The following is a 23,088-nucleotide window of genomic DNA, read 5'->3' on the forward strand; positions in this document are numbered from 1 at the left end:
CGTTTTATGTCTGAAGGTTGTTTTGAGGATAAGGAAGTTTATCGACTGAAAAAGATAATGACAAAACTCGCTAACTTGTGTGATGATGGAGGTGAAACAGTCTAATTTTCTCAGTCCTCAGTGGCTGCACACTCTGCTGCTGTTAATAACTCTCTTCTGGTTTGTCATGGAGGACATACATATAGCATCTCTGAATGTTAATGGGGCAAGAGATAGCAGGAAGAGAGCAGAGATTTTTGAAGTGGCGAGACAAAAGAAGATAGACGTGTTGTTTTTACAAGAAACCCACAGTGATAACAGCAATCTCGCTGACTGGACACAGGAATGGCCTGGTCTTTCCTGCCTATGCCACAACACTTCCACCAGTGGAGGTGTGGCAATTTTATTTTCTAAGAATTTTACGCCAGTCACATACAATACAGAAGAGATTGTGAAGGGCAGACTGTTAAAAGTCAGGGCCCAGTTTGAGAATCACGTTTTTATCTTTATGTGTGTATATGCTCCAACCTCACCGGTTGAGAGACTTGTTTTTTTAGATGATGTATGTAAAGCCATTGAGACATGTGATAATGAAGAATTTTTATTTGTTGGTGGGGATTTTAACTGCACCACAGACAACAGCGACCGCAATCATATTGAACCCCACATGCCTTCCCGTACACGCCTCAGTCAATTGATTCAAAAGTACGGTTTAAGCGACACATGGCGGTCTTTTCATGGTTCCCAGAGGCAGTACACATGGGTGCACACCCGCAACAATTTTATATCGCTGGCAAGGTTGGACAGGTTTTACGTTTTTAAACATCATTTAAACATTTTAAAGAGTTGTTTTATCAGTCCTGTTGGTCTCTCAGACCACAGTTTGGTTTCCTGCATAGCAGTTTTAAAATCTATTAAACCAAAAAGTGCATACTGGCATTTTAACACAGCTCTTTTACATGACACACATTTTATGGACATTTTTACGTTTTTTTGGAATAATTTTAAAAAGGACAAGGAAAATTTTACATCCTTACAGCAGTGGTGGGACCTGGGCAAGGTACACATCAGACAATTATGTCAACAGTACACTGCAAATGTCACAAGAGAGTTGGCTCAGTCCATAAGCCAACTGGAGAATGAAATTATGAAACTCCAGTCTCTTTTGCAGCCAGCAGGTGAACAAGCCCATGTTCAGACCCTTACAGCCAAGAAAAAAATGTTATCTGACCTCCTAGGGTTAAAAGTACAAGGTGCACTGATAAGATCACGCTTCCAGAACGCAGACCAGATGGATGCACCATCTAAGTTCTTTTTTAACTTGGAAAGAAAGAATGGCCAGAAACGTTTTATCCACAACCTACGATCCGAAACTGGGGACATTTTATCCGATCCTACTGAAATACGCGAGAGAGCAGTTAGTTTTTATGAAAAGCTTTACACCAGTGAGCTTAAAGTGGACCAGGTCACAGAGCAGGCTTTCCTGGGAGGACTGCCCAAAGTCCCTGAACACCTAGATCCAGCACTCAGTGGAGCAATAACTTCAGAAGAGCTTTTCAAAGCTCTACGAAGTACGGAGAGTGGAAAAGCGCCGGGTATAGATGGACTTCCAGTAGAGTTCTACAAGTGCTTCTGGGCCGTTGTGGGGGAAGACTTGCTGGAAGTCCTCAACAACAGCTTAACTGGAGGGTTGCTTCCACTGAGTTGCAGGAGGGCAGTCCTCACGCTACTCCCAAAGAAAGGAGACCTGACCGACATGAAAAACTGGAGACCTGTGTCCCTGTTGTGTAGCGATTACAAACTGCTCTCTAAGGTTTTAGCCACCAGACTGGGAAGCGTTCTGGAAGAGGTGATCCACCCTGATCAGTCGTACTGTGTACCTGGGAGGTCAATATTTGATAACATCTCGCTGGTCCGAGACCTTCTAAGTGCCTCGGAACTGTTCGGGCTGAAAATGGGTCTGGTCTCTGTAGACCAGGAGAAGGCGTTCGACAGAGTGGAGCATGATTTTTTATGGAAAACTTTTAAAGCTTTTGGTTTTAGCTCTGATTTTATTAACAAACTAAGAGTTTTATATTGTGACATTGAAAGTGTACTGAAAGTTAATGGTGGCTTATGTGCTCCTTTTAAAGTGTACAGGGGAGTAAGACAAGGTTGCTCTCTGTCAGGTATGCTCTACGCCCTAGCCATTGAACCTTTTTTAAACAAACTAAGAAACGAACTGAAAGGTTTCTCATTTCCCGGTTGTGGGACCACTCTCCGTTTGTCAGCGTATGCTGATGATATAGTGGTAATTTTAGACCAACAGAGTGATATTGACACACTGAGTAGGATTTCCAGGGATTATGGCAATATATCCTCTGCCAAGATCAACTGGGAAAAAAGCGAGGCCCTTCTGGTAGGGTGCTGGTTATCTAGTGTGCCCAAACTCCCGGGGGGACTGCTCTGGAAAAAAAACGGTTTTAAATACCTTGGAGTTTACCTGGGAGAAGAGCCTTTTATGCAAAAAAACTGGGAAGGGACAGTTTTAAAGATAAAGGGACGTTTAGATAAGTGGAAATGGCTTTTGCCGAAGATGTCTTACAGGGGACGTGTGCTAATCATAAACAACCTGGCAGCGTCCTCCCTTTGGCACAAAATGGCATGTGTAGACCCACCTGTAACTTTTTTAGCAAGAATCCAGTCAATGTTTTTAGATTTTTTTTGGGATAAGTTACACTGGGTGCCCCAGAGTGTTTTATACCTACCCAAAGATGAAGGTGGGCAGGGCGTAGTGCACCTACAGAGCAGAACCGCTGCATTTCGTTTACAATTTTTACAGAGATTTTTATGTGGTTCAATGTCTGTAGCTTGGAAATGTGTGACCAGTACTATTTTAAGATCATTTGGGGATCTGGGACTTGACAAACCTTTGCTCTTAATGGACCCTCGAAAGCTGAACACTTTGAAACTACCTGTTTTTTATCACAATGTTTTTAAAGTGTGGAGACTTTTTAGGACAGAGAGAGCCACAGGCACGAACTCGCTACACTGGCTACTTCAAGAGCCCCTCATCTACGGAGCACGTCTGGACATTGCAGACAGTGCCCTCACCCACACTCTGCAAACATCTGGTCTCATCACGCTGGGACGCCTGGTGGACCTGGCTGGACCAGAGCTCAAAGACGCCGGTAGAGTAGCTGCCCGGCTGGGATCGAGATCGTTACGGATCGTGGCGCGGCTACTTCAGAGGTGGAACTCTGCTCTGTCACCAGAGGAACAACAAATGCTAGTGGAGTACTGTGGGGGGGCTGAACAGCCGGACGAGGAGGACCCTTTTCCTGAGCTCTCTCTGTCTCCAGACTTAGAGGGAAGTACTGGTCACTTTTTAGAATGTAGAAATGTCACAAGTATGGATTTTTACATGGTCTCTGGGAAAATGTTTTATAAAGCCTGTGTTAAGGTTTTTAACAGGAATAGTCTTAATGGTAGAGTAGACACACCGTGGCGCTCTGTCCTCGGGCTGAGGGAGGAAGAGCGACCACAGTGGAGGTCACTCTACAAGCCACCATTAACTAAAAGAACTGGAGATTTACAGTGGAGAATCCTGCACGGAATCATTGCTGTTAATGCTTTTATTTCAGTCCTGTGTCCAGAGACAAGTCACAAGTGTCCATTCTGTCTACGGAGGGAGACAATATTTCACACTTTTACGCAGTGTCTCAGACTAAAACCCCTTTTTACCCTTTTGCAGACTGTTTTTAACGCTTTTAACAAATCCTTTTCAGTCCAAACTTTTATCCTGGGGGTAAAGTATACTAAGAAAAGGCAAGCAGAATGCCAGCTCTTAAATTTTGTTGTGGGTCAGGCAAAAATGGGCATTTACATCAGCCGAAAAAATAAAGTAGAACAAAGAGGCAGCGATGATGCAAGGATGGTAACAACAGCACTGATGAAGTCCAGGATTCTAGTGGACTTTCACTTTTACAAGAAAACGGCGAACTTGGCGATGTTTGAAAAAATCTGGTGCATTAATAATGCACTCTGCTCAGTTTTTAATGATGAACTGCATTTTGCGCAGAACATGTATTAAAGAATGTCATGTACATTTGTTTTTTTCTTTTGTAGTTTTGCACGTAACTTTTAAAGCTATTTTATTTCTCTGTTTTATTTTTTTGTTTTATTTATTTATTCCTTTCCTGCATTGACTTAAATTAAACCTTTTATCGGTCATTGTTAAAACTGAGAAATCGAAATAAAGGTCTTTTTCAAATTCAAAAAAAAAAATTCTCTCTCTCTCTCTCTCTCTCTCTCTCTCGATGCATGTGGCTGTGGCGCCCTCACCTGGGCTCTTGGTGGAACAGCAGGCTTCGGTGGCATCACAGACATGATGCCATTGTTTTCCTTCTTCTTTATAAGAGACAGGAAAACATCGAACAGGAACTGTACAGAAACAAAGAGATCAGGTTTTGAATGAAAAAAAAAGAAGAAAAAAAATGCAGCACGTCGACACAAACAATAAAACAACCCAAGCAGGAGGTGTTTGTGTGTAATTTAATCGTGCGTGATGCAGTGATGAGATGAAATGTTGAGATGTAATTACTACAGATATCCGTGCATGACGTTAGACACTAAAGAGTACCTCTGTATCAGTGGGACCACCTTTCGCTTCTGGATGAAACTGCGCTGTGAAGATCGGCTTGGTGTTATGCATGATGCCCTAAAGGGATAAAAAATAAATAAATAAAAACAGAATCGAGACAGTGATGTACTGTGTTGATTTCCAGGTGAATTCTATTCTTTATATTATACAGTATCTCAAAACACACAACACATCCAAATTTGAGGTGCATGAGCTACAACAGCAGAAGACCTCAGGTTCCACTCCGGTCAGCCAAGAATAAGAATCTAAGCCTATCACGAGCACAGACGCATCCAATCTGGTCAGTTAAAGACTGTAAAAAAGACTAAGTGAACTTTTTCTCTAATATTCATCTGCCCAGTATGGATTAGTCTGTGCTCATGATATCCTCAGGTTCCTGTTGGCTGACAGGAGAGGAGCCTGATGTGGTCTTCTGCTGGATTAACCCTGTGAACCACCTAAAGGTCTGATTTATTGTGCATGCTGAGATGTTTTTTTTGTTGTATACCACAGTTGGAAAGATTGATTATATGAGTCACTATATCTTTCAAGGGCATTCACTAAATTCCAGGGGTTTCGTTACCATGACGTAAAGTGGGCGTGGTTTCTGGAGGTCTTGGAAAACGCCCTCTTTCAAAAAAAAAAAAGGGTGTACCTACTGTACGATGGATAATGAAGGACAAAACAGTAGATTTTATATTTTATATCTATTATGCTTTATTATCTTACAGTTAAGCTATTTTTTGAAAACAAATAAACAACCAAAGGTTACGGTTAGGGTTAGGGTTAGATTATCAAATAGGCCACGCCTACCCGATGACGCAATATCTGTTACACTGTTCTGAAATCCCTGGAAATAAAAGTGCATCCCATCTTTCCTGGCAGCTCAAACCAAACTCAGTGTGTTTTTGATTTCCAGACCTTTCTGTCACAACTCTAGTGACTGTTGTGTGTGAAAATGGCAGAAGATCAGCAGTTTCTGAAATACTCAGACCAGCCCGTCTGATACCAACAACCAACGTCACAGAGATCAGACTTTTTCTTTATTCTGGTCATTGATCTAAACATTATCTGAAACTCTTGACCTGGATCTGCATGAGTTTATGAATGGTGCTGCTGTCACATGATTGGCTGACTAGATAACTGCGTACATAAGCTCTGTGATTTTCTTTGTGCTTTTTAATTCACACCAGTGAATCACATTTTCCAGTGTCAGAAATTACAGGAGCTCAAAGTCAACACAAAGACATTGGAGGCAAAAGTGATGAGTTAAAAATGTGGTAGCTATAAGTTTCCTTCTCTTCTCTAATACAAAGCATCTGATCCTAGGTATGTTTGGAAGTGAATACCATTAAACTTTTAGTTTCTTGTAAACTAATGGTGTACAAATAACAATAAGGATAATTAACATGCTATGCACAACATCCCAAACCTTAGCCTAAGAAAAATCACTTTGCTAGTAATTTTATTTATTTATTTTTTATATGTGGAGATCAGACCTCATTGGTTCCATCGTTGGCGTTGATGAAGAGCGGACTCCAGCCTAGCGGCAGAGACTCGCTGTCTATACCGTAGCCGTGGTTCTGAGCCGTAATGAAGGCTTGTCCCGTCACCACATTCAGCACTGGCTGGTTCTGACCTCTACACATAGACAAGAGACAAGCAGAAAAGTTTGCCTAAGAGACAAAACACACTTATCTAAGAGACAGAAAGACGAAGCAAGACGTGTGGTGTGTGTACAAACAGACACATGAACAGATCAACTAGACTTTATTGCTCTGGGTATTTATGATCCTGTGTATGTGTATTTATTTTCTTCGATATTTATTGTCCTGATTATTTGCTGTTCTGTGTATTTATTATCCTGAGAGTTTATTTAGTGTTTCACACAAAACTTCACTGAGTCCATGTAAAATCCCACAGTTATCATCACACACCCAACATACTGTAGGTGTTACCTGTTCCCCATGGGCAGCTTGTACGACTGAGCACCGGCAGCCAACGCCGTGATCTGGTTCCCCATACAGATACCAAACACCGGCTCAGGACGATCACTCTCCAGCACCTGATATAGAAAAGCCATCAGACAGCAATGCCTTCAAATACCATGCATAAAAATATGACATGTGGCCTCCATGTCCGATCCACTACACAGGATCTACTACTTTGGGGAAGTCGAGGCCTAATGGTTAGAAAGTTTGACTCTTAACCCTAAGGTTGTGGGTTCGAGTCTCGGGCCGGCAATAACTCCCCCCAACTGCTCCCCAGGCGCCGCAGCATAAATGGCTGCCCACTGCTCTGGGTGTGTGTTCACAGTGTGTGTGTGTGTTCACTGCTGTGTGTGTGTGCACTTTGGGTGGGTTAAATGCAGAGAACAAATTCTGAGTGTGTGTCACCGTACTTAGCCGTATGTCACGTCACTATCTCTATCAGCAGTACTGAAAATGTCAATCTCAGCATTTCTTTCACTGTTTTGTCCACATACAGTATGACCAATATGAAAGGGTTAATTTACTCCTGTTACACTCCTGTTACACTCCTGTTACACTCCTGTTACACTGCTCGTTCACTCCTAGTAACAAGGCCTACTTAGTAACATTACATCAGGTCATATATCACTGTAGAAAAACTTGGTTCCTTCTATAGATATCAAGTTACACATCACTATAATATACATGTAAAGTTTGTTTATAACCTCACAAACAGAATTTTCTTGTGTATTTTTTGTTAAAAATGCAAGATATTTTCAGGATTAAAAGATGCAAGTGTGAAATACAGTGAAATTAATTTTAATAATAAAATAATCCAAAGATTAGATTTAGGATTTTTTAAAGTATGCACACTTTGGGACGTCTGCCTTTACATGTACCTGAACTTTAATGACATCCTATTCTTAATCCGTAGGGTTTTTTATGGAGTTGTCCCACCCTTCGCAGCTAAAAGCTTCAGCTCTTCTGTGAAGGCTTTCCACTAAGTTTAGGAGTGTGTTTAGGGGAATTTTTGACCATTCCTGAGGAAGCTCATGACGATTCCTCTAATGTCAGACACTGATGATTCACTCGAGAGAACACGTCTCCTGTCACGTCCAGTGGCCGCATGCTTTACACCACTGCACCATTACTTCGTGATGTAAGGCTTGGACACAGCCACTCGGCCATGGAAACCCATTCCATGAAGTTCTCTTCGCACTGTTCTTGAGCTAATCTAAAGGCCCCACAAAGTTTGGAGGTCTGTAGCTATTGTGTCTGCAAAATGTTGCCGACATCTGTACACTGTACACATCGCCTACTACTTAGTGACTAAGCTGCTGTTGTTCAAAATGTCTTCCATTTTGTTAAAATACCATTTAAAGTTGACCATCGAATATTTAGTAGTGAGTAAATTTCATGAATGGACTTATTGCACAGGTGTAAACCTGTCACAGGACTACTCTTGAATTCACTGAGCTCATTCTTTCACAAACGTTTGTAGAAGCAGTCTGCATGCCTAAGAGCTCGATTTTATTCACCTGTGGCCATGAAAGTGATTGGAACACCTAAAGCCAAAGATTTGGAGGGGTGTCCCAATACATTTGGAAATATAGTGTCTCATTAAGTGATGCCACATTTGCATCAAATAAATGTAGATTAGTTACAAGAGAATAAAAGATAGACCTTTTTTGCTTTTTTTTAGTTTATCTAATATCTTTCTTTAATGTGAATTAAACCCAAAGTCATACTGTAGGCATTCAGACATTCGACAGTGTACAAGCAGTGTAACAGGAGTGTAACAGGAGTGTAACAGGAGTGTGAGAGGAGTGTAACGGGAGTGTGAGAGGAGTGTAACGGGAGTGTGAGAGGAGTGTAACGGGAGTGTGAGAGGAGTGTACGAGCAGTGTAACAGGAGTGTATGGGCAGTATAACAGGAGTGTATGAGCAGTATAACAGGAGTGTATGGGCAGTATAACAGGAGTGTATGAGCAGTATAACAGGAGTGTATGAGCAGTATAACAGGAGTGTATGAGCAGTGTAACAGGAGTGTATGAGCAGTGTAACAGGAGTGTATGAGCAGTATAACAGGAGTGTATGAGCAGTGTAACAGGAGTGTATGAGCAGTATAACAGGAGTGTATGAGCAGTGTAACAGGAGTGTATGAGCAGTGTAACAGGAGTGTATGGGCAGTGTAACAGGAGTGTATGAGCAGTGTAACAGGAGTGTATGAGCAGTGTAACAGGAGTGTATGAGCAGTGTAACAGGAGTGTATGAGCAGTATAACAGGAGTGTATGAGCAGTGTAACAGGAGTGTATGAGCAGTATAACAGGAGTGTATGAGCAGTGTAACAGGAGTGTATGAGCAGTATAACAGGAGTGTATGAGCAGTGTAACAGGAGTGTATGAGCAGTGTAACAGGAGTGTATGGGCAGTGTAACAGGAGTGTATGAGCAGTGTAACAGGAGTGTATGAGCAGTGTAACAGGAGTGTATGAGCAGTGTAACAGGAGTGTATGGGCAGTATAACAGGAGTGTATGGGCAGTATAACAGGAGTGTATGAGCAGTGTAACAGGAGTGTATGAGCAGTGTAACAGGAGTGTATGAGCAGTATAACAGGAGTGTATGAGCAGTGTAACAGGAGTGTATGAGCAGTGTAACAGGAGTGTATGAGCAGTATAACAGGAGTGTATGAGCAGTATAACAGGAGTGAATGAGCAGTATAACAGGAGTGTATGAGCAGTATAACAGGAGTGTATGAGCAGTGTAACAGGAGTGTATGAGCAGTATAACAGGAGTGTATGAGCAGTGTAACAGGAGTGTATGAGCAGTGTAACAGGAGTGTATGAGCAGTATAACAGGAGTGTATGAGCAGTGTAACAGGAGTGTATGGGCAGTGTAACAGGAGTGTATGAGCAGTGTAACAGGAGTGTATGAGCAGTATAACAGGAGTGTATGAGCAGTGTAACAGGAGTGTATGAGCAGTATAACAGGAGTGTATGAGCAGTATAACAGGAGTGTATGAGCAGTATAACAGGAGTGTATGGGCAGTGTAACAGGAGTGTATGAGCAGTATAACAGGAGTGTATGAGCAGTATAACAGGAGTGTATGAGCAGTGTAACAGGAGTGTATGGGCAGTGTAACAGGAGTGTATGAGCAGTGTAACAGGAGTGTATGAGCAGTATAACAGGAGTGTATGAGCAGTGTAACAGGAGTGTATGAGCAGTGTAACAGGAGTGTATGAGCAGTGTAACAGGAGTGTATGAGCAGTGTAACAGGAGTGTATGAGCAGTGTAACAGGAGTGTATGAGCAGTGTAACAGGAGTGTATGAGCAGTATAACAGGAGTGTATGAGCAGTATAACAGGAGTGTATGAGCAGTGTAACAGGAGTGTATGAGCAGTGTAACAGGAGTGTATGAGCAGTGTAACAGGAGTGTATGAGCAGTATAACAGGAGTGTATGAGCAGTGTAACAGGAGTGTATGAGCAGTGTAACAGGAGTGTATGAGCAGTGTAACAGGAGTGTATGAGCAGTATAACAGGAGTGTATGAGCAGTGTAACAGGAGTGTATGAGCAGTGTAACAGGAGTGTGAGAAGAGCATGGTGGATGAAGTACCTTGCGCACATTCTGGATCAGAGTTCCAGCCAAAGCAGGGTTACCGGGGCCGTTAGAGATGAAGAGGCCATCATACTCGAGGCTCATGAGCTCGTGATCCCATGGCACTAAGTGCACCTCGGCACCACGCTGAATAAACACACAAACACACACATACATCAGAGACGGTGATTCATATATAGATAAAAATTACATTTGCTTTCTATAAGCAGTTTTTTTGCTTAAAATACAAAATGAAGCTTTTAATCGGCCGTCTAGGACAATGGTCGTTAAAGTTTGTGATGTTTGAAGAGATCCTATATGTTCTACCAATTTAATCATTTTTAGGTTTATTCATGAAAAGAAATTGTGTGTGTGTGTGTGTGTGCTTGTTTGTGTGTCTGTGTGTATTAAATAAATAACCATAATTGGTGGATGTAGCTTTGGAAGACAAAAAAAATATAATTTGAAAAAAAAAGATATTATAAAAAGATAATTTGAGTTGTTTGTGACATTTTGTACATGTGAACATCCCCATCATACAGCCATTAACATAACAACGTAACATCTCCATCACCTTGACCAGCAGCCTGATGATGTTGTGCTTGATCCCACAGTCAACAGCCACCACTTTGATGGGATTGCCTTTCCCATACACTCGCACTTCCTAATAAAAGAGCGAAAGGAGACGACATAAAGAGTCCAGTGTAGCATAGACAGCAGAGCCTGTTACAGGGTGAATCACCTCACGTGAGGGTCTGGTTACCTTTGTGGAGACTTCTGACACTAGATTTCGTTCATTTGGGTCAGTAATTTCAACTGGCTGCCCCTCAAACTCAATCTTCCCCAAAACTGTGCCCTGATGAAAGAAAAAAAGCCAAGCAATCAATTCTGTATAATCTATTGAAAGGTCATTTGTTCGTTTTTTAATCAGTCACAACACAGGCGATGCTTTTTCTTCATCACTTTGGAATGAAAGTCATTTTTATAAACAATTTTACGTCAATGTACATCACAGTTCAAACTTCCCACCAAAACAGAAAATTGTATCTAAATATTACGTTGAATTCCCAAACTGTTGACATCGATATGCTGTGAGAATCAAACAATAAATCCAGATGTTTTTCTGAGACACCTTAATGAAAAGAGAGGTAAGAGAAGATTGGCTAGACTGGTCCGAGCTGACTGGTCCGAGCTGACTGGTCCGAGCTGACTGGTCTGAGCTGACTGGTCCAAACTGACTGGTCTGAGCTGACTGGTCTGAGCTGACAGGCCAGAGCTGACTGGTCTGAGCTGACTGGACCGAACTGACTGGTCCAAACTGACTGGTCCAAACTGACTGGCCTGGGCTGACTGGTCTGAGCTGACTGGACCGAGCTGACCGGTCCAAACTGACTGGTCCGAGCTGACTGGTCCGAGCTGACTGGTCCGAGCTGACTGGTCTGAGCTGACTGGTCTGAGCTGACCGGTCCAAACTGACTGGTCTGAGCTGACTGGTCTGAGCTGACTGGTCTGAGCTGACTGGTCTGAGCTGACCGGTCCAAACTGACTGGCCTGAGCTGACTGGTCTGAGCTGACTGGTCCGAGCTGACCGGTCCAAACTGACTGGCCTGAGCTGACTGGTCCGAGCTGACCGGTCCAAACTGACTGGTCTGAGCTGACTGGTCCGAGCTGACCGGTCCAAACTGACTGGCCTGAGCTGACTGGTCCGAGCTGACCGGTCCAAACTGACTGGTCTGAGCTGACTGGTCAGAGATGACTGGTCTGAGCTGACAGGCCAGAGCTGACTGGTCTGAGCTGACTGGACCGAGCTGACTGGACCAAGCTGACTGGACCAAGCTGACTGGTCTGAGCTGACTGGACCAAGCTGACTGGTCTGAGCTGACTGGAAAACGCTGACTGGTCTGAGCTGACCGGTCTGAGCTGACTGGTCTGAGCTGACTGGACCAAGCTGACCGGTCCAAACTGACTGGCCTGAGCTGACCGGTCTGAGCTGACTGGTCTGAGCTGACTGGTCCGAGCTGACTGGTCCAAACTGACTGGCCTGAGCTGACTGGTCCGAGCTGACCGGTCCAAACTGACTGGTCTGAGCTGACTGGTCAGAGCTGACCGGTCCAAACTGACTGGTCTGAGCTGACTGGTCTGAGCTGACAGGCCAGAGCTGACTGGTCTGAGCTGACTGGACCGAGCTGACTGGACCAAGCTGACTGGACCAAGCTGACTGGTCTGAGCTGACTGGACCAAGCTGACTGGACCGAGCTGACTGGTCTGAGCTGACCGGTCTGAGCTGACTGGTCTGAGCTGACTGGTCTGAGCTGAAACAAAGGCGCTCCACCTTGAATATTTGGAAGTCTGAAAATTGGACCAGGGATCTCATGCAATCATCTACAACGTCTATTGAAAACTAAACAGATGAAGTTAGAATAAGTTCCTTTTTCAGTCATCAGCTGTCCAGTTTGGGGGGTGATGTGACCACTGTATCCTCCGGACTCCAGTTCTCGGCTGAAAAGAGAGGAACATGATGTGGCCTTCAGCTTTTGTAGCCCATCCACCACATGGTAGGATGTGTAGTGGATTCTGATTCTGAGATGCTGTTCTATTCACCATGGTTGTAAAGAGTGATTATTTGATGTAATGAAGCTTTCCTTTCTGGCCAGTCTCCTCTGATCTCTCTCATGAACAAGGTGTTTCTAACACCTGATACAAAGATCTTTATTTTTGCAACATTCTTTGAAAAACTGTGTGACAAAAACTGTTCCACAAAGCAGCCGTTCGGGCACAAACAAACTGTTCTACATGATCATTTATCAAGCTGATGTAACAAAACAGACATCAACTCGTACAGTACACCACTTCACTGTTTCTTTAGAAAAGAGTAAGGGACATACCTTGTCTCGGATGATTTTGGTCAGCATCCTGGTGTCCACGCCATATAAAGCTGGTACCTAAATGACAGATACGTACATCAGAATAGCTGCACTGCAAGTTGTAAAAAGACTAACCAATCTGCTCAGTACCTTCTCCTCCTGCAGCCACTGTGCCAGGGACTTCACCGAGTTCCAATGGCTATAGTCGTGACTGTAGTCCTGCACCAGTAGCCCTGATACCTGTAAATACATCACACACTCAGGTTGGATCTCAATCGGTTCTCTAGTTCAGAAGTCGGCAGTGATCAGGGAGTCGTCCATTTTAATGCCTCTCTTTCTCGGTCGCAAAATCCATTCGGTGTGTTGAACACTTGCTCCCTTAAATAAATCCCTCAATGCATATTTAGCATATTTGCAGTTGTATATCGTCGCTGTCGGGCGGAAACCTCGTATGTCCAAATTTGGTCAATTTCATATTTTTTCACATATGGATGCTATTGGTCAGTCCCCACGTGGGTCTGTTATTTTTACAAGTTATTAACCAATCTAAAGTCTTGAAAATAGCTTGAGCGCAAATCTCATAACTCCATTGGACACTTCAACTGTCCACCTCTTCCTCACTCCGTGGGAGAGCTTCACGGCATATTTCTCCTCAAGAAGAGTCGCAACGAATCAACACGTCTTCTGAGGTAAATGTCTTCAAAACACTGGGCTCAAAGAAAAAAAAATCTTGACCCCCGCTAGTTCTGGTGCTCGTCTGAGGACAGGAATTTAGCGCAAGACAATCCACTGCAACGCGGACTAAACCCTGTGTACTGCAGATAAGGTACGGCGTTTTTTTAATGTCCTGAAAAATAACGGTTTTGGAGATACGAGGATTCCGTCTGACAGCGACGATATGATTAGTCAGAAGGTATTATTATCATATAACAGCACACATAACAATTATCCTAGTTGTTATTATATTATTGAGTTCATTATGGAAGGATACCCGGTTTGACGAAGTTCACTTAGCATCAGATGTTTTTTATTAAAATCTGCAAAAAACCCACCAATAAGATGACATGCAGTGACACAAAACTCATGGGACTATGTGATGTAATATAAGTAATATGTGATATAAGCATGACGTACTGTATAAGCATGTTTATATTGATGAACAGGGAAAAAACAGTCATGAACTTTAAGTGCAGCTTATTGAACGGTCTGCTCTAGACTGCTTTGTTCCGTGTGACAAGTAATAAACTTCGAAAACGGCTCAGATCTAAAACCAGTTCCACACGTCGAGCTGCATTTCTTTTGTCTTATTAGCTTCAAGTGACAGAAATGAAGAGAAGGTAGAGCAGGAAACTGATGAACAATGTCTATAACGCAGAGATAACAACAACTAAATTGATGCACAGACTTTTTCACAACACCAGGCGTAACTATAAAAGGATAAATAGTGTTAGCATCGGTGGGTTGGCTGTAGTATAGAGCAATAAAAGACTTTGTGGTGTGATGTTATTAGAAAATAACTCTTGGGCTATCGATAGTGATATTGCTAACATTTTTTGTTTTTCCTGGAAAAAAAAAAAATCTGCACGGGCTATTTTGAATACCACTCTTGTGGATTTTCTAAATCATAAATTATGCTGGGGATTTTTTGCAGATCGTGATCAAAGAGCTGGCCGACATGGCAAGAGATTTTTAATATCTAAAGAGTTCCAAACAATGGAGTTCCAGACAACACATTATAACTGAAACACCAGTGATTTTCTCATTTGGCCAAACTATTTTATGATGAAACAAAGAAGTAGTCCCATGTGACACCTAGTGATGTCACTGCATGGAGGTACTGTCACCTGAATGCGATCCGACTCTGCGTTCTTTCTCAGTCCCAGTTCGTCGAGCTCCTGCGTGTTAGGAACGCCGTAGTTGCCCACAATGGGGTAGGTAAGAGTAAGAATCTGACCTCTATAACTGGGGTCTGTAAGGGCTTCTGGATATCTAAAAATTACAAGAGAAAAATTCAAATATCAGGACAGTATACTGATGTCAGATATCACATTATTAAAGGAAACTCGTATCAGGGATTATGTTAGTAATGTATACGCGTATATCTAATGTGTATTCCTTTTGGAGTTGAGATAGATAGATAGATAGATAGATAGATAGATAGATAGATAGATAGATAGATAGATAGAGAGACGTAAAGATAGATAGATAGACAGACAGACAGACAGACAGACAGACAGACAGACAGACAGACAGACAGATAGATAGATAGATAGATAGATAGATAGATAGATAGATAGATAGATAGATGGATGCATGGATAGATAGATAGATAGATAGATAGATAGATAGATAGATAGATAGATAGATAGATAGATAGATAGATAGACTGACGGACAGACAGACATATAGATAGATGGATAGACAGATAGATAGATGCATACAGACAGACAGACAGACAGACAGACAGACAGACAGACAGACAGATAGATAGATAGATAGATAGATAGATAGATAGACGGACAGATGGACGGACGAACTGAAGGACAGACAGACGTAAAGATAGATGGATAGATAGATAGATGGATGCATGGATGGATGGATGGATAGATACAGTAGATAGATAGATAGATAGATAGATAGATAGATAGATAGATAGATAGATAGATAGATAGATAGATTTAACAAATAAATAAGGTACATCAGGTAGTATCTCTATTGTACACTATATTCCAGAGTATTATTTACTCATTTCAGAGCTCATGTCAGTATTGTATACTAATCTGAGCTCATATCTGTCTTTTATGATCATATTATTACTCATATCAGTATCATATTCTCAAAATCAGTTCATAAGTGTATTATACATGTATGTATATTGGACCACATTTCAGAATTTAAAGCTCATAATTATAATTATATGTACACTGAACACAACACTTATAAACGCAACACTTTAGTTTTTGCACTGGGATTCATCTGTGTAGAGAACACCTCTCCAAAGTGCCAGACGCCATCGAATGGGAGCATTTGCCCACTCAAGGTTATGACGACGGACTGCAGTCGGGTCGAGACCCCGATGAGGATGACGAGCATGTAGATGAGCTTCCCTGAGACGGTTTCTGACAGTTTGTGCAGAAATTCTTTGGTTTTGCAAACCAATTGTTGCAGCAGCTGTCCGGGTGGCTGATCTCAGATGATATTAAGGTGAAGATGCTGGATGTGAAGGTCCTGGGCTGGTGTGGTTACACGTGGTCTGCGGTTGTGAGGCCGGTCGGATGTACTGTGGCTTTGTGCTCTGTGATAAAAACTGCACGTTTCTTATATTGTGGCCAGCCTAAAGCTCACCTGTGCAATAATCATGCTGTTTAATCAGCATCATGATATGACACCTGTGAGGTGGATGGATTATCTCAGCGATGGAGAAGTGCTCACTAACACAGGTTTAGACAGATTTGTGAACAATATTTGAGAGAAATAGGCCTTTTGTGTACATGGAAAAAGTTCAGCTCATAAAAAATGGTGCTAAAAAAAGTGTTGTGTTTATAATTTTGTTCAGTGTATACAGTAATGTACAGTTACAGTAATGTAGGAGCACATAGTAAATGTACATGTACATGTATCATTGTGACTGCAGTCAGTGTTACAGTCAGTTATTCTCACCCTACAAGCCCAGTGTTGAAGACCAGCTCTCCGGACGCTGACTGGTCACGGCCAAAGGAGTAACCTTTCATCACCGTGCCATCTTCAAGAACCAGACGAGCGCTGTGAGCCTGCATGTCACACAAAACACAGTCCAACACATCCTGTTAAACAGGGAGTGCTGATAAACACCAGGACTCACTGTGTACTTAATTATGTGGATGTGTCCAGACTTGAAGAAGTGATGCAATATTACATCACCCCAGTTAGTCCGTCTACATGCAGCAATAGCAGAAAGGTTTTGTTCTGGTTGTTGTTTTTAAAGGAACACAATAAGAAATTAACTCCATGCTACATAACAATATTCTGCATGCAAAAAAGTCAGATAAACTGATATGTAACTCAAAACAAATCCTATCTCTGGCTTCCTGACAACTTTGTGTTATTGTTTTGGAAATATTACACGAGCTAGTGAGAAGACAACGCTGATGCTAATGCTAATGCTCACTCATTCACTCACTCACTCATCTTCTACCGCTTATCCGAACTACCTCGGGTCACGGGGAGCCTGTGCCTATCTCAGGCGTCATCGGGCATCAAGATGCTAATGCTAATTATAAGGTTTTTTTTTTTTAGCAATTTTATTAAATATTATGCAGGTTTAACTTCCTAAAGTTCTTGGGAAGTTCTGTCATTCATGTCCTTGGATGGAATCTCAAATAAACCGACATGAATCACAGCCAGGTGTTTATATAATGAGATAAAGTTTATATGATGAGATGAAGTTTAGATGATAAGATGAAGTTTAGATGATAAGATGAAGTTTAGATGATAAGATGAAGTTTAGATGATAAGATGAAGTTTAGATGATAAGATGAAGTTTAGATGACATAAATGTAAGATAATTAAATGGAAGTCGTGGCCTAATGGTTAGAGAGTTTGACTCTTAACCCTAAGGTTGTGGGTTCGAGTCTCGGGCCGGCAATACCACGACTGAGGTGCCCTTGAGCAAGGCACCGAACCCCCCCAACTGCTCTCCGGGCACCGCAGCATAAACGGCTGCCCACTGCTCCGGGTGTGTGTTCACGGTGTGTGTGTGTGTGTTCACGGTGTGTGTGTGTGTGCACTTTGGATGGGTTAAATGCAGAGAACGAATTCTGAGTATGGGTCACCGTACTTAACCGTATGTCACGTCACTATAGTCTCTATAAAGTTTATATGATGAGATAAAGTTTATAGAATGAGATAAAGTTTATAGAATGAGATAAAGTTTATATAAATCGACATGAATCACAGCCAGGTGTTTAAATGAGATAAAGTTTATAATAATGAGATAAAGTTTATATGATGAGATAAAGTTTATATAAATCGACATGAATCACAGCCAGGTGTTTATATGAGATAAAGTTTATAATAATGAGATAAAGTTTATAATAATGAGATAAAGTTTATATGATGAGATAAAGTTTATATGATGAGATAAAGTTTATAGAATGAGATAAAGTTTATATAAATCGACATGAATCACAGCCAGGTGTTTATATGAGGAGATAAAGTTTATATGATGAGATAAAGTTTATAGAATGAGATAAAGTTTATATAAATCGACATGAATCACAGCCAGGTGTTTATATGAGGAGATAAAGTTTATAAAATGAGATAATAAAGTAAAGTGTTACCTTGATGCTAAGCGCACGTGCAGCTTGTCTCCAAACCCCTGAGGTAAAATTCTTCACACAAACTGTCAGCAGTCTGGTCATGTTTCAAACTCCACCTGTTATAAAATATTATTTAACCGACTTGATCTCTAAAGTTAGCGCAGTTATTAAATCACGGAGCTTGATACTTCACATTTAGAATGAAATAGGAGCTTGTTTTATTGACAACGAGGCAACGTCGTGCAGTGGGCGAGTGAGCCACCGCGCTAGCCAATCAGAAAAGAGCCGGGGAAACGGTGACCAATCAGCACTCATCAGAAGTTATGAAAGGTGGGACGTTTACAAAAGCCACGCGCTGTATAAATGATGCAATGTGAAATATGAGATATCTGGATACAAGATAATAAATTAAAGATAAAAGTGCGACAAAGTGGTTTTATAAATAAAAGGGAATTCATATATATGCAGAACATCCTATAAAACGTGAAAATAAGTGGCAGGACATTTTAGTGCTTTTATTATTATTATTATTATTATTATTATTATTATTATTATTATTATTATTGTTGTTGTTGTTGACAGTGATTATAATAATAATAATAATATTAAATTATATTTAAAAAAAACTAACAGTTATTTTATTAAAAGGTTTTGTGCTTTTTTCTGTTTGTTTAATCTTTACCAGTTCCTTGTTTAGGTTTGCTAAAAATAAAAAATTAAATTCAATATGAAATCTTGTATTTTTCTAAAAAATTTAAATTAATAAATATGATAAAATATGTCCAATGCTGGGGGGGCACGGTGGCCTAACACCTCCAGGGTCGGGGTTCGATTCCCGCCTCCACCTTGTGTGTGTGGAGTTTGCATGTTCTCCCCGTGCCTCGGGGGTTTCCTCCGGGTACTCCAGTTTCCTCCCCCGGTCCAAAGACATGCATGGTAGGTTGATTGGCATCTCTGGAAAATCGTCCCTAGTGTGTGAGTGCGTGAGTGAATGAGAGTGTGTGTGTGTGTGCCCTGTGATGGGTTGGCACTCCGTCCAGGGTGTATCCTGCCTTGATGCCCGATGACGCCTGAGATAGGCACAGGCTCCCCGTGACCCGAGGTAGTTCGGATAAGCGGTAGAAGATGAATGAATGAATGAATGAATGAATGTCCAATGCTTGTGAAATATTCACTCTTTTCTCAACTTCAAAATAATTAGCTTTTCTCCTAATTAGCTTTCTGGTCTTCACATAGGTTTACTCTTTTTATCCTTTGGCTCAATCAATATAAAAGGGCAACAAAACATGTGTCAGTTACATCTTCCAATACTATCGATCATGTGATTGTAAGTCACTTGATTGGTTGTAAGTTCAACACATCTGGATGTAAATATCTGGGAATGAAAGCTGGAGATTATTAAAAATAAAACTGGCTTTGTCGTTCCAATACTTTTGAAGGGGACTGTATGTACGTACGTGTGCTTGTTTACTGTGTATATATTACATTAAAAAAGAGGATGTACTGTATAAATTAGGATTTAAATAAGCACCACACCAGATGTGTAGAATTACATGTAGCTCAGTTATAATAAATATTCATGTAAGCAGTTCCAAGAGTTCAAACTGTTTTGCTTAAATAAAATACTGTGAGCTGCCTCAAAGGCACATGGTGTCATAGTGGCTTAGCACGTTTAGCATGTTTGCCTTGTATGTCTGGGGTTTGGGGTGAATTCCAGAGTTTGCATGTTCTCCCCGTGCTTTGGGGTTTCCTCTGGGTTCTCCAGTTTCTTCCTCAGTTCAAATACATATACTGTAGGTTAAATGGCATATCTAAATTGTCCGTAGTGTGTGAATGGGTGTGTGATTGAGCCCTATGATGTGTTGGCACTCTGTCCACCACTATGTGGTCCGACTCCACCCTCCATGTGATATGCCCCATAATCCCACAGGCTTGTGTTCTCTTTATACCTTGTTTGAAGCCACTGTTTAAATTCCAGTCTTTCAGTTTATCAATGTTAAAATTTATGGTTCTTGCCTTGTATCTGCAGTTAATGTTTTCAGCTCCTGATTTACATTATATTGATTTACATGACAAATGACCTGCACTCCATCTCCATTATTTGACATCTGTGTAGAATTTCACATTCTTAACTGTGGGCTTTTGGAATTCCCTCCACCTTCAGAAAGTCCCATTATAAGCTAAATCCACATTGTTCCCAGGATAGGCTCATGAATAAAAAAATGAATAAATGAACAGATGAATTTCTAAATGCACTTCATTTGCATAATTATATCAAGTTACAGCATCAAATTTTGGAGAACTTCACCTGGTCACTCAACACCAGCTCCATCACCAAGAAACTTCAGCAGCGTCTCTACTTCTTTTGAAGACTGGGAAAAGCCCATCTCCCTCCTTCTACAGAGAGACTGTTGAGAGCATTCTGAGCAGCTGCATCACTGTCTGTTTTGGGAACTGTACCATCTCGGATCACAAGACTCTGCAGCGGATAGTGAGGACAGCTGAGAAGATCATTGGAGTCTCTTTTCCCTCTATTATGGACATTTACACCACACGCTGCATCCACAAAGCCAACAGCATTGTGGATGACCCCACACACCCCTCACACACACTCTTCACCCTCCTGCCACCTGGAAAAATGTACCGAAGCATTCGGGCCCTCACGATGTGTGATGTCTTGTATTGTTTGTCCTGCTCTGTCTTTTGTCCTGCCCTGTCTTTTTTGTCCTGCACTGTTTGCACCAGGTTGCACAGATGCACTTTATGAGGCTATGGCTACTTACTATTCAATTCAATTAAATTTATTTGTATAACACTTTTAAACTCCCTGAGATGATAAGAGGAAGAAACCTTGAGAGGAACCAGGCTCAGAAGGGAACCCATCCTCATTTGGGTGACACTCTACAGTAAATAGTGTAAATGTAAATAATGTCCTTTCTACAACAGTTTATAATAGTGCAGCCGAGAGCTCTTGAGGAACTAATGGGTCATCGTAAACGCTGAGTTCAGCACAGACCTGATTGCTGTATAAACCTGACAGCTGACTGACACATTGGTTCAAAAGAAGACATGACAGTCTTTGGGTGGCTTCATACACAACAATCCCATGAGACACTGGCTGACCATGCAGATCAATCCCTGGCAGGGTGACCACCAGGTGATGAGACTCCAACCAGGGGTAGAACATCAGGATTGACAAGTAGCTCCGTAAGAAGAGACCATCAGGTCAGGAACTCTGAACACTGGGAACTCGGAACACAAGGAGCTCGGAAGTGGCATATATAGCTCGACAGAGAGAGAGAAAAATTGTTATGTATGACTGTGATCAGGTGATGGACAATGTAAATTATGTGTAAAGTGCAGAAAGGGACTCCGGCAAGACTAGCTATGACATCATCACTAAAAGGCTAGAGCCAGAAGGCATGACAGACATGAGGACTTCCTGGGATGTAAAGCGTCCCACCACTCCACAGTCTGCAAACCTGAGCGACTTGCAAAGGTGGTAAGCCGACAGCATCCAGACCTCCCAGTTCACCAAACACTGAATGCCCATGAACCCTCAAGATCTGCTCCTTTACCTAAGAAAAGCTATTCATGTAAAGCTAGACTAAACAAATGTGTTTTATCCTGGACTTAAACACTGAGACTGTGTCTGAGTCCCGAAACACTAACTGGAAATTTGTTCCATAACTGTGGGTCTCTGTGAGAAAAAGCTCTGCCCTCTGCTGTACTTGAGGTGCTACCAAATAGCCTGCACCTTTTGATCGAAGTAGGTGTGACGGATCATAAAAAAACAAAAGATCTCTCAGGTACTGTGGCGCGAGACCATTATAGGTTAATAATAGTATTTTATAATTAATGTGAAACTTGACTGGAAGCCAGTGCAATGAAGATAAGACAGGAGTGATATGTTCATATCTTCTGGTTCTAGTTAGTAAAGCATTACAATAATCCAACCTAGATTGCACCAAGGGGCAGCATATATAGGGAGAAAAGCATCGAACATTACCTTAGTTTGTTTAGAGTGGTCACCATTTACAGTAGATCTACAAACTGATATCGATCCGTCAAATAAGCCCTGATCCAGGAGAGGACTGTCCCTTTTATCAAAAGCTGCACTAAGATCAAGCAACACCAGCAAAGAGACAAAGTCCTTAGCTCTGTCTTTGTTTTATGTAGCTCCGTGGTCCTGAAGAAAAATGGTCTCATTTCACTGTTTACTGAGTCAAACATACTGTATATGGATGACATGACAATAAAATGTGACAATGTGGTCTGAATACAGGGTGTCCTCCGCCTTGTGTCAGCTGGTATAGACTCCAGGCTCCATGTGACCTTGTGTTGGATAAGTGGTATAGAAAATGGATGGATGGATGGATAGATGGAAGGATGGAACGTTTCCTAAAGTATTTTATTCCTTATATAACTGATTGATAAAAAATAGTTCCAGAAACATTAAGCTTCCTTCCTGTCTGTGTAAATTGGAATGCGTCTACTCGCCCCAAGACCAAACAATCCCAATCTTATCTGCTTTCGGCTCCCCTCAATCAGCACTGGCCTTGGCCAAGGCCGCTGTTGGAACAACAACTCCCCCGGCAGAGCACTGCAGCGAGGCGCTCTTGCGTTCCTTTCCCCACTTCCACAGTCACCTGCTGATTGTTGACTCTCTCTGGGACCTAATGAAGGTTGTCTCCATGGCAATTTGCTGTGTATCGCTATGACAATCTTGCGGACTGAGGCACCAAGATGTAGCGATTTTG

The 23,088-nt window shown here is 41.8% G+C and overlaps 1 protein-coding gene across 1 annotated transcript in view; it reads right to left on the reverse strand.

The window, feature by feature from the left end:
- cps1 (carbamoyl-phosphate synthase 1, mitochondrial) overlaps nucleotides 1-18,538 on the reverse strand; it is a 102,192-nt gene extending 83,654 nt beyond the window's left edge. The window contains exons 1-12 of the mRNA XM_060877118.1: nucleotides 18,350-18,538; nucleotides 16,692-16,801; nucleotides 14,876-15,020; nucleotides 13,182-13,271; nucleotides 13,053-13,109; nucleotides 10,931-11,023; nucleotides 10,742-10,831; nucleotides 10,186-10,314; nucleotides 6,559-6,665; nucleotides 6,100-6,241; nucleotides 4,601-4,678; nucleotides 4,303-4,401 (exon numbers count right to left, since the gene is read on the reverse strand). Coding sequence (XP_060733101.1) covers nucleotides 4,303-4,401; nucleotides 4,601-4,678; nucleotides 6,100-6,241; nucleotides 6,559-6,665; nucleotides 10,186-10,314; nucleotides 10,742-10,831; nucleotides 10,931-11,023; nucleotides 13,053-13,109; nucleotides 13,182-13,271; nucleotides 14,876-15,020; nucleotides 16,692-16,801; nucleotides 18,350-18,430 — 1,221 coding nt within the window. The 5' untranslated portion in view covers nucleotides 18,431-18,538. The remainder of the gene's footprint in view (nucleotides 1-4,302; nucleotides 4,402-4,600; nucleotides 4,679-6,099; nucleotides 6,242-6,558; nucleotides 6,666-10,185; nucleotides 10,315-10,741; nucleotides 10,832-10,930; nucleotides 11,024-13,052; nucleotides 13,110-13,181; nucleotides 13,272-14,875; nucleotides 15,021-16,691; nucleotides 16,802-18,349) is intronic.
- Between the last annotated feature and the right edge of the window lie 4,550 nt (nucleotides 18,539-23,088).

The sequence above is a fragment of the Tachysurus vachellii genome, chromosome 8 (genome assembly GCF_030014155.1).
Source record: "Tachysurus vachellii isolate PV-2020 chromosome 8, HZAU_Pvac_v1, whole genome shotgun sequence".
Lineage (NCBI taxonomy): Eukaryota > Metazoa > Chordata > Actinopteri > Siluriformes > Bagridae > Tachysurus > Tachysurus vachellii.